Here is a 12,335-nt window from a genome sequence, read left to right as displayed (position 1 = left end):
AGGTATGGCAGTACCAAGGTGCAGTATAGAGTACGGAGTGCATTTTCATTGAGGTATAGTTTTGCTTTGTTTATAATTGAGAGGCTTTTGGAGATTTTTGTTGGAATGTGTCTGACATGAGGTTTCCATGATAGTTTACTATCAATTATTACTCCCAAAAATGTATTCTCATTTACGATTTCAATTTCGGTACAATCAATACTTATTTTCTGTTCAGACGTTATGTTGCGATTTCCAAACATCACTATCTTGGTTTGTTTTATATTCAAAGATAATTTATTTGTCTCCATCCATTTGTTTTTACTATATTTAACTCTGTTTACTGTATTTATGAGCTCATTATAGTCATCACTACTGTAGAATATATTTGTGTCGTCTGCAAATAGTATACATTTCAGTACTTTAGATGTAGTAAACATATCATTAATACATACATTAAACAATTTGGGCCCAACACGGACCCTTGGGGGACACCACAAGCAATGCCAAAATTATCAGATACAAATTGACCCATTTTTACAAACTGTACCCTTCCTGTTAAAGAACTTTTTAACCAGTCACCAGCCAGCCCCTTAATTCCATATCTTTCCATTTTATGTAGTACAGGGGTGTCAAACTCAAATACAGAGTGGGCCAAACTTTAAAACTGAACAAATACGCGGGCCAAGGTTGAAGAAATTAACCTTTTAATAGGGACCCAAACAAGTTTTCCATTAAATAATGAACAAGCAAGGCTTATATAACTTTATAGTGACATGCAACATCGAGTTTTAAATAATAATAATAATTTAAAAAAATCTATGGCATATCAAATAAAATTTAAATAAAAATTGAATGCCTCTTTTCTATTTGCAGCCTTCTGAGGTAAATATCAAAATAAACTTTTTCCACAGTGCAATAAATTTGAAAATAAAATAACAAACAATAAATCAACCAGTCAGTCATTTTTACTGCTCAGTTTGCGACACACTGATCTAATCTGATGTGCCCAAGCCAGATACCTGGCATCTTTTCTTGGATGTTAGTTCACGCTTTGAACTGAAGCAACCTGAGGTGGGCGGGGTTTGGTGGTAGCAGGGGGTGTATATTGTAGTGTCCCGGAAGAGTTAGTGCTGAAAGGGGTTCTGGTTATTTGTTCTGTTGTGTTTATGTTGTGTTACGGTGCGGATGTTCTCCCAAAATGTACTAGCCATTCTTGTTTGGTGTGGTTTCACAGTGTGGCGCATATTTGTAACAGTGTTAAAGTTGTTTATACGGCCACCCTCAGTGTGACCTGTATGGTTGTTGACCGAGTATGCCTTGCATTCCCTTGTCAGTGCATGTATAAGCCGCATATATTATGTGACTGAGCGGGAAAGCTGTTTCCATGTAGGAAAAGCGGACGTGACGAAGAGTTGTAGAGGATGTTTAAAGCAGAGCCTTTAAGGCACGCCCCCAATATCGTTGTCCGCGTGGAAATCGGGAGAATGGTTGCCCCCTGGAAATTTTCTGCAGGGACACTGAAATTTGTGAGTCTCCCGGGAAAATCGGGAGGGTTGGCAAGTATGAGTATTAGTGGTGAATGTAGTTTTATAGCAACACCGCCGCTGTATAATACTGACGGGCCAGCTCTAATGTTAATTTGATATTGCCTCAAGGGCCAAATGAAATTTCACGGGCCAGAGTTTGACACCCATGATCTAGTAGAATTGAATGATTAATGGTATCAAAGGCTTTCTTTGGATCATTAAAGATACAAACTGCATATCTTTCATGCTCCTGTGCATTAGTCATTTCTTCAATAGCTTTAGTTATCGCCATTGAGGTTGTACGTTTGGACCTAAAGCCATACTGACCGTCATTGAATGGATGATGCTTCTCAAGAAAAGATTCAAGTCGAGAGTTAAATCGTTTCTCTAAGATTTTTGAGAACTGAGGCAAAAGAGAGATTGGTCGGTAATTTGTGAAATCGTGTTTGCTGTCACTTTTGAAGAGTGGAGTTACCTTAAGTGATTTTCATTTGACTTGGAAATCGGCCAGTCTGGAATGATATGACTTATTTAAGTTAAGGGTTTTACAATATTCAGTATAACCTTTTGAACCAATATCATGTTGATATCATGGCAGTCAGTGGAGTACTTACTTTTACACTTCCTGCTCGTTTGTAGCTGAGAGGAAGAATGACGAGGAATTGTGTTCAATAGTTGATTTTGTAACTCCATTGTCTGGGATATCAATCTTCACCGGGCTTCACGGTGGAAGAGGGGTTAGTGCGTCTGCCTCACAATACGAAGGTCCTGCAGTCCTGGGTTCAAATCCAGGCTCGGGATCTTTCTGTGTGGAGTTTGCATGTTCTCCCCGTGAATGCGTGGGTTCCCTCCGGGTACTCCGGCTTCCTCCCACTTCCAAAGACATGCACCTGGGGATAGGTTGATTGGCAACACTAAATTGGCCCTAGTGTGTGAATGTGAGTGTGAATGTTGTCTGTCTATCTGTGTTGGCCCTGCGATGAGGTGGCGACTTGTCCAGGGTGTACCCCACCTTCCGCCCGATTGTAGCTGAGATAGGCGCCAGCGCCCCCCGCGACCCCGAAAGGGACTAAGCGGTAGAAAAATGGATGGATAGATGGATAATCTTCACCATTTTCATCAATAAAGTGATCAGGATAAGTCAACTTTGAATATCCTTGTTTGATTAGATCAGGAGTCACCAACATTTTTGAAAGCAAGAGCTACTTCTTGGGTACTGATTAATGCGAAGGACTACCAGTTTGATACACACTTAAATAAATTGCCAGAAATAGCCAATTTGCTCAATTTACCTTTAATAAATAAATATATATATATATATATATATATATATATATTTAAAAAAAATGGGTATTTCTGTCTGTCATTCTGTCGTACATTTTTTTTGTAGAGAATAAATGATGAAAAAAACACTTAATTGAACGGTATAAAATAGGAGAAAACACGAAAAAAAAGAAAATTAAATTTTGAAACAGTTTATCTTCAGTTTCAACTCTTTAAAATTCAAAATTCAACCCAAAAAAATGAAGAAAAAAAACTAGCTAATTCGAATCTTTTTGAAAAAATAAAAAAAAGAATTTATGGAACATCATTAGTAATTTTTCCTGATTAAGATTAATTTTAGAATTTTGACGACATGTTTTAAATTGGTTAAAATGCAATCTGCACGTTGTTAGAATATATAACAAATTGGACCAACCTATATTTCTAACAAAGACAAATTATTATTTTTTCTAAATTTTCCAGAACAAAGATTTTAAAAGAAATTCAAAAGACTTTGAAATAAGATTTTAATTTGATTCTACAGATTTTCTAGATTTGCCAGAATAATTTTGGGGAATTTTAATAATAATAACTTTGAAGAAATATTTCTCAAATATTCTTCATCAAAAAAACAGAAGCTAAAATGAAGAATTAAATTAAAATGTATTTATTGTTCTTTATAATAAAAAAAAAAATACTTGAACACTGATTTAAATTGTCAGGAAAGAAGAGGAAGGAATTTTAAAGGTAAAAAAGTATATGTGTTTAAAAATCCTAAAACATTTTTAAGGTTGTATTTTTTTCTCTTTCGGAAAGTTATAAGAAGCAAAGTAAAAAAATAAATTTATTTATTTAAACAAGTGAAGACCAAGTCTTTAAAATATTTTCTTGGATTTTCAAATTCTATTTGAGGGTTTTGTCTCTCTTAGAATTAAAAATGTCGAGCAAAGTGAGACCAGCTTGCTAGTAAATAAATACAATTTTAAAAATAGAGGCATCTCACTGGTAAGTGCTGCTATTTGAGCTATTTTTAGAACAGGCCAGCGGACAACTCATCTGGTCCTTACGGGCGACCTGGTGCCCGCGGGCACCGCATTGGTGACCCCTGGATTAGACTATTCAAAACATCCCAAGTTTCTTTTTACGTTGTTTTTTTTTCATATACTTTTCTTTGATGATATAACATTTTTTTTGTTCTAATAATATCAGTTAATTTATCGTTGTTTGACTTCTTTTGTTTTTATTTTGATGAAAAGTTTGTATAGACTGTTTTTCTTTTTACAGTCATTAATTATATCTTTTTTGATCCAAGGGCTATTTTTATTTTTTCCTTTTATCAAATATTCTTTCATAGGGCAGTATTTATTATGTAGGGAAGTAAAGATGTCTAAAAAAATGACGATAAGCACTCTCCACATTTAGTTCTCTGCAAACTGAAGTCCAATCCTGAACTGCTGAACTATTATTTAGGGCACAGATTGTTTCCTCAGTTTTTATTGGTTTAAAGATGTTTGCCATACTGTCTTTGGTTTTCTTGAGACGACAGTCATATAAAGTAAAAACAGGTAAATGGTCAGTGATATATTTCCCCTCATCTGCGGTCCCCTCTAAGGGTTCTCATTGTGTCCCATTGGGTTGAGTTTTTCCTTGCCCTGATGTGGGATCTGTGCCAAGGATGTCATTGTGGCTTGTGCAGCCCTTTGAGACACTTGTGGTTTAGGGCTGTATAAATAAACTTTGATTGATTGATTGAACTTTGGCAAAGATCCAAAACAAGACAGATGAAAGAGAACAATATTTTTGTTTTACATTTTATTGAATCAGTTCACATTCAAAATCACTGACTTTTATTAATGCACACATAAGCACTGACATTTTAATCAGACGAGCTACATGATTACTTATGCCAAGGATAAATGCATCACTGAGAAATAAAAGAGGACACTATAAGATAAAAACAAAGCCTACACAAAAAGAAAATGTGCACTCAAATGTGCCCAACAAAGAATTTGAATCACATAAGTTATTATTATTATAATTTTTGATTTGTCTTCAATCTGGAAGTATAAATGATATCAATGTGTTCTGTTATTTAGCTCTTAGTTCCTCTCAACTGCTAAAATATGTTCACTTGTCATGGACAGGCATGATGTTTCCACCCCCATGCTTCACAGTAGGTGTGGTGTTCTTGGGATGCAACTCAGTATTCTTCTTCCTCCAAACAAGACGAGTTGAGTTTATACCAAAAAGTTCTATTTTGGTTTCATCTGACCACATGACATTCTCCCAATTCTCTGCTGTATCGTCCATGTATCCATTTTGGTATAAACTCAACTCGTCTTGTTTGGAGGAAGAAGAATACTGAGTTGCATCCCAAGAACACCATACCTACTGTGAAGCATGGGGGTGGAAACATCATGCTTTGGGGCTGTTTTTCTGCTAAGGGGACAGGACGATTGATCCGTGTTAAGGAAAGAATGAATGGGGCCATGTATCGTGAGATTTTGAGCCAAAACATCCTTCCATCAGTGAGAGCTTTGAATGGTTGACCAAATACTTATTTTCCACCATAATTTACAAATAAATTATTTAAAATTCCTGGATGTTTTTTTTTTCACATTCTGTCTCTCCCAGTTGAAGTGTACCTATGATGTAAATTTCAGACCTCTGTCATCATTTTAAGTGGGAGAACTTGCACAATCGGTGGCTGACTAAATACTTTTTTGCCCCACTGTAAATTTGAGCAGCATATCTATCTGCTTCAAAAAGTTTCAAAGACAAACAGATACTTTTATAGAATATATAATGCACAACAAAAATGAAAAGAAGCCCATGGGAACAAAGGTTGAATTCTACACAAGCATTAACAATGTCATTTTACCCAAACACGATTTTAATTGATGTTTATTAAAATTAGATTTATGTGATTCAAGTTCACTTCTTATAACATAAAACATACAAAGTTGGATCGATAGTCATCAATGATACACATGCGTGATTCCTAAATCTAAATTAATGTCAGAAACAGTATTGAAATAAACACAGAGAACAAAAAAAGCTAACATTCCAAACAAAGTCAATGTTGCTCAATAACCTAATACTTACAGGTTAATTTACAGTAGGTGACACAGAAATAAGTTAGCAAGTGCTTCATGTATAGTATAGTAGATTATAGTATAGGGGGTTCACAACTTTAGTAGATTTTTTTAATGTTGACTCGTTACTGATGATGCCATACGGCGGGGGTCACCAACCTTTTTGAAACCAAGAGCTATTTCTTGGGTACTGATTAATGCGAAGGGCTACCAGTTTGATACACACTTAAATAAATTGCCATAAATAGCGATTTGCTCAATAAATATATATATATATATATACATATATAATGGTTATTTCTGTCTGTCATTCCGTCGTACATTTTTTTTCCTTTTACGGAAGGTTTTTTGTAGTGAATAAATGATGTAAAAAACACTTAATTGAATGGTTTAAAAGAGGAGAAAACACACAAAAAAATGAAAATTACATTTTGAAACATAGTTTATCTTCAGTTTTGACTCTTTAAAATTCAAAATTCAACCGAGAAAAACTAGCCAATTCGAATCTTTTTGAAAAAATTGAAAAAATTATTTACGGAACATCATTAGTAATTTTTCTTGATTAAGATTAATTTTAGATATTTGATGACATGTTTAAAATAGGATAAAATCCAATCTGCACTTTGTTAGAATATATAACAATATTTCTAACAAAGAAAAATCATTATTTCTTTTAGATTTTCCAGAACAAAAATTTTAAAAGAAATTCAAAAGACTTTGAAATAAGATTTAAATTTGATTTTACAGATTTTCTAGATTTGCCAGAATTATTTTTTTTAAATTTTAATTATAAGTTTGAAGAAATATTTCACAAAATTTTCTTTGTCGAAAAAACAGAAGCTAAAATGAAGAATTAAATTTAAATGTATTTATTATTCTTTACAATAAAAAAATACTTGAACATTGATTTAAATTGTCAAGGAAAGAAGAGGAAGGAACTTGAAAGGTATATGTGTTTAAAAATCCTAAAATCATTTTTAAGGTTGTATTTTTTCTCAGATTGCTAGCGAGAACAAAAGAGAAAAGGACAATTGCTGGAAAGCAACTGAGAGACTTATTGAAAAATAAAAAAATATTGTATCCCCGAAACAGGCTCTCATGTCAGGACTTGGGGGTCTGAAGAACCCCCAGGAGGGCAAACCCCTAAACTAACCAATAATAAATTAAAACACTTCTTACCCTTAATGCAACTTCTTGCACAAGTGCGGTAGAAAAAGGATGGATTCAAATGCATGAGCATGTTTTATATTTAAACGTTATTTTTAACACTTTGAGTACAAGTGGAATTATTCATTACTTATCGTGTTAAGCAGTGTCTGCTCAGATTTATCCGAGAGCCAGATGCAGTCATCAAAAGAGCCGCATCAGGCTCGCGAGCCATAGGTTCCCTACCCCTGTTCTAGAAGATAATACAGAGACTATAAACAACACTACAAAACCCTCCAAAAGGTTTTACAAGTAAGTCACACTGCAGCTGCAAGCAAAATGTATGTTTTTCTGTCTAGTATAATTTTATTGGCATTGTTTATTTATTCATTTATTACATTTATGTTATTGTGTTTTATTGCATGCCTGTATTTATTTTCGCTAGGGAACTTTACCACCCCCCCGCCCCCAAATATTGCTTAAAGGGGAACATCATCACCAGACCTATGTAAGCGTCAATATATACCTTGATGTTGCAGAAAAAAGACCATATGTTTTTTTAACCGATTTCCAAACTCTAAATGGGTGAATTTTGGCCAAGTAAACGCCTTTCTGTTTATCGCTCTCTTTGCGACGACATCAGAACGTGACGTCACATCGGTCGTCAACGCCATGTTTCCTTACCACATCGAGTCAAATCAGCTTTGTTATTTTCCGTTTTTTCGACTGTTTTCCGTACCTTGGAGACATCATGCCTCGTCGGTGTGTTGTCGGAGGGTGTAACAACACGATCATGGACGGATTCAAGTGGATTTACGTAGAATGTGCATCGATTAGCACGGCATGCTAATCGATGCTAACATGCTATTTAGGCTAGCTGTGTGCATTATGCCTCATTTGTAGCTATGTTTACATCCAGCCTTTCCCTCCATCCACATTTAATGCCAAACAAACACTTACCAATCGATGGATTTAAATTTCTCCAGTGTCAAGAGATGCGAAAATCCCTCGTTTGGTTTTTACCGGCAATACTACGACAGAGATGGCACAGAGAAGACAAAAATGTCTGGATATCCTGCGACACTTAAAGCAGATGCATTTCCAACGATAAAGTCAACGAAATCACATAGGTGAGTTTTGTTGTTATTGACTTATTGATCCAGTGTCAATGCGAAAGTCCTGATCGGTTGGTCTGCACATTTTACCGGCGATGCTAACGCAGAATAGCGTTAGCGTGGTCGAATAGCGTCAATAGCTTCAGTTTCTTCTTCAATTTCGGTTTCGCTATCTGCCTCCATACTCCAACCATCTGTTTCAATACATGCTTAATCTGTTGAATCGCTTAAACCGCTGAAATCCGAGTCTGAATCCGAGCTAATGTCGCTATATCTTGCTGTGCTATTCGCCATTGTTTGTATTGGAATCGCTATGTGACGTCACAGGGAAATGGACAATGGCATCGCAAATAGCGAAAATTTAGGGATATTCTGGGAGATGTAAAATTTTGAAAAAAACTTTGAAAAATAAATTACGCCACTATTAACTGATTTTTATTGGTTTCAACCCTTCTGAATTTGTGATAATGTTCCACTTTAATATTTCAAACTTTTTATTTCACGCTCAGATCCCCCCCCAAAAAAGTTCCAAATTACTATGTATCCGTACGCTTAATTCATGGTTCGGCATGTATCTCAGTTTAAACATAATTAGACAGGACAATACACACATGCAAGTAAACATTTACCCTTGGGTATTCTAGATTTCGTCTCCCTTCTTTAAAACATCACTCAGCTAACGGCTCCTCAGTGCCCTCCGGTGCTGCATTGGGATCAAGGAAATCTGGGTGCTGTAGTTCTTTCATGTACTTGGGAGGGGTTAGGATGTGGGTGGAACCTGCGGAGGAAAAATGTGACTTTGAATGTAATTTCCATGTGAAATTAATGAAAATGTGATGTATCGTATGGAAATTCTATACTTACTCGAAATAAATCTTCATCAAACCAAACATTCTTAGAAAAATCTTTGATGAATTTGCATCTTTGGAGGATAAAACCTTCTGAATGGACAAACTACATGTTGATTTAAATTCTAAAGTATTACCAATGAACTCTGGTATACAGTAGAAAAAAGTATACCTAATAAAAACATTTCCTATTGACAATATCGTAAACTTTCCATATAAATATCTTTTACAGTTCCTCAAACTTCTGACATGTGGGCGTGATTTCCGGTAACATTAGTAGGGACTTTAAAGAAGATCAAAGGAAGACCAGAACAGATTTAACATTTAAATAAAGTGGTGGACAGGTTTACAGTTGTAATCAAAATGATTCAACCCCCACACAATTTTGGTGTTTTAGCAAGTTGGACATTTATTCCGTATTTTGTTTATAGTCATATCAAATAAAGATGTGTCAAATAGACAAATGCAACTTGAATTGTAACACTGTATTTTACAAAATACCAAAAAAGGACATTTTTCTTAATATCTCATTGACAAAATGATTCAACCCCCTAGTTCCATGCATCTTTAGTACTTAGTAGAACACCCTTTGGCAGTAATGACATCCTTCAAATGTGATACATAACCGGACACAAGCTTCTTGCAACCATCTACAGGTATTTTAGCCCATTCCTCTTGGGCAAAGGCCTCCAGTTCATTCATATTCTTGGGCTTGCGTGCTGCAACTGCCTTCTTCAAGTCCCACCACAGCTTTTCTATAGGATTTAGGTCTGGCGACTGTGAAGGCCACTCCAGAGTCTTCCAGCGCTTCTTCTGCAACCACTCTGATGTTGATTTGGAGGTATGCTTGGGATCGTTGTCCTGTTGGAAGGTCCAACGTCTCCCAAGCCTCAGCTTCGTCACTGACTTCATGACATTTGCAGCTAATATATCCTGCTAGGAAATAGTGAGTGTGTGTGAATTAAGTGAATTATATTTATATAGCGCTTTTCTCGAGTGACTCAAAGCGCTTTACATAGTGAAACCCAATATCTAAGTTACATTTAAACCAGTGTGGGTGGCACTGGGAGCAGGTGGGTAAAGTGTCTTGCCCAAGGACACAACGGCAGTGACTAGGATGGCGGAAGCAGGAATCGAACCTGCAACCCTCAAGTTGCTGGCACGGCCACTCTACCAACTGAGCTATGCCGCCCATAGAACTCATAATGCCTTGAACGCGCTGGAGATTCCCGGTACCTGAGGCAGAGAAACATCCCCAGAGCATGATTGACCCCCCACCATGCTTAACAGTAGGTGAGGTGTTCTTCTCTTTGTAAGCTTCATTTTTCTTCTCCAGACTTAACGTTGATTCATAGGCCCAAATGGTTCCAGTTTTGTCTCATCACTCCATAGAACAGTTTCCCAAAACCTTTGGGGTTTGTCCAGATGATTTTTTGGCATACTGGAGTGTATTTTTTTTTTGTGCCTGGTAGTCAGAAGTGGGGTGCACCTGGGAGTTCTGGCATGGAGGCCTTCATCTCGTAGTCTGGGACGAAACCTGCGTTCCCCCCTCTGCAATGTCCTGTTATAGTTCCTCAGCTGTACGCTTCAAATACCGGACAGCAGTTGTGCACAACATCCTCTTTCTACCACGCCCAGGTAGTGTTTCCACTGTGCCTTTAGCTTTAAACTTGCGAATTATGCTCCCAACTGTGTCTCTTGGAATGTGTAATGTCTTTGCTATTTTCTCATATCAATATCCTTTTTTAAGAAGATAAATTACCTCCTCTCTTGACTTCTTTGACCACTCCCTGGACTTCACCATGTTGCAAATACACCATTGACCATCTACAAGAAGCTGAGCATCACAGTCTTTTTCAATCAGTTTAATTGTTGCTCGTTATGGTTCTAATCACATCTACAGGTGTTTTCAACACCTGATTGAAAAGACCTTATTCAAATTCTGTTCTTAAGAGTTATGATCTTCAAGGGGTTGAATAATTTTGTCAATGAGATATTAATAGAAATGACACTGTTTGGTATGTTACAAAATATAATGTTGTAATTCAAGTTGCATTTGTCTATTTAATGCATCTTTATTTGATATGACTATAAACTAAATACGGAATAAATGTCCAACTTGCTAAAACACCAAAATTGTGTGGGGGTTGAATGATTTTGATCACAACTGCATAGCTAAATACGTGTTTTCAGCCTGGATTTTAAACATTGATCGATATATCGATTTATATTCCTATATTCAAAGGCCTACTGAAATGAGATTTTCTTATTTAAACGGGGACAGCAGGTCCATTCAATGTGTCATACTTGATCATTTTGCGATATTGCCATATTTTTGCTGAAAGGATTTAGTAGAGAACATCGGCGATAAAGTTCGCAACTTTTGCTCGCTAACAAAAAAACCTTACCTTTACCGGAAGTTGCAGACGATGTGCGCGTGACGTCACGATTTGTAGGACTCCTCACATTGTTTATAATGGGAGCCTCCAGCAGCAAGAGCTATTCAGACCGAGAAAGCGACAATTTCCCCATTAATTTGAGTGAGGATGAAAGATTCGTGGATGAGGAAATTTAGAGTGAAGGACTAGAAGAAAAAAAAATTAATAAGTGTAGTGAATTATATTTATATAGCGCTTTTCTCAAGTGACTCAAAGCGCTTTTACATAGTGAAACCCAATATCTAAGTTACATTTAAACCAGTGTGCGTGGCACTGGGAGCAGGTGGGTAAAGTGTCCTGCCCAAGGACACAACGGCAGTGACTAGGATGGCGGAAGCGGGAATCGAACCTGCACGGCCACTCTACTAACCGAGCTATGCCGCCCCAATAAAAAAAAAAAAAAGGCGATTGCATTGGGAGCGATTCAGATGTCTTCAGACACATTTACTAGGATAATTCTGGGAAATCCCTTATCTTTCTATTGTGTTGCTAGTGTTTTAGTGAGTTATATAGTAACTGATAGTCGGAGGGGTGTGTCCACGGGTGTGTTGACGCCAGTCTCTGAGGGAAGTCACGAAGCTGCAGCAGGACAGACGCTCCGCTGATCTCCGGTATGAGGCGACTTATTTCCACAATTTTCTCACCGAAAACTGCCGGTCAACATGTAGTCGGGTACCATGTTCGCTTGACCGCTCTGATCCATAGTAAAGTTTCACTTCCGGGAATTTTAAACAAGGAAACACCGTGTGTTTGTGTGGCTAAAGGCTAAAAGCTTCCAACCTCCATCTTTCTACTTTGACTTCTCCATTATTAATTGAACAAATTGCAAAAGATTCAGCAACACAGATCTCCAGAATACTGTTTAATTGCGCGATGAAAAGAGACGACTTTTAGCTGTAAGTGGTACTGGGCTAATATGTCC

The 12,335-nt window shown here is 36.7% G+C and overlaps 1 protein-coding gene across 2 annotated transcripts in view; it reads right to left on the bottom strand.

Moving 5' to 3' along the window:
• Positions 1 to 8,522: 8,522 nt before the first annotated feature.
• LOC133551372 (syntaxin-binding protein 1-like) overlaps positions 8,523 to 12,335 on the bottom strand; it is a 90,473-nt gene continuing 86,660 nt past the window's right edge. For both annotated transcript variants that reach the window (XM_061898020.1, XM_061898029.1), the window contains exon 19: positions 8,523 to 8,905. In XM_061898020.1, the coding sequence (XP_061754004.1) occupies positions 8,796 to 8,905 (110 nt within the window). In that variant the 3' untranslated portion in view covers positions 8,523 to 8,795. The remainder of the gene's footprint in view (positions 8,906 to 12,335) is intronic.

Source organism: Nerophis ophidion, linkage group LG01, assembly GCF_033978795.1.
Source record: "Nerophis ophidion isolate RoL-2023_Sa linkage group LG01, RoL_Noph_v1.0, whole genome shotgun sequence".
In the NCBI taxonomy this organism is placed as follows: domain Eukaryota; kingdom Metazoa; phylum Chordata; class Actinopteri; order Syngnathiformes; family Syngnathidae; genus Nerophis; species Nerophis ophidion.
This window is presented reverse-complemented; position numbering and strand designations above follow the sequence as displayed.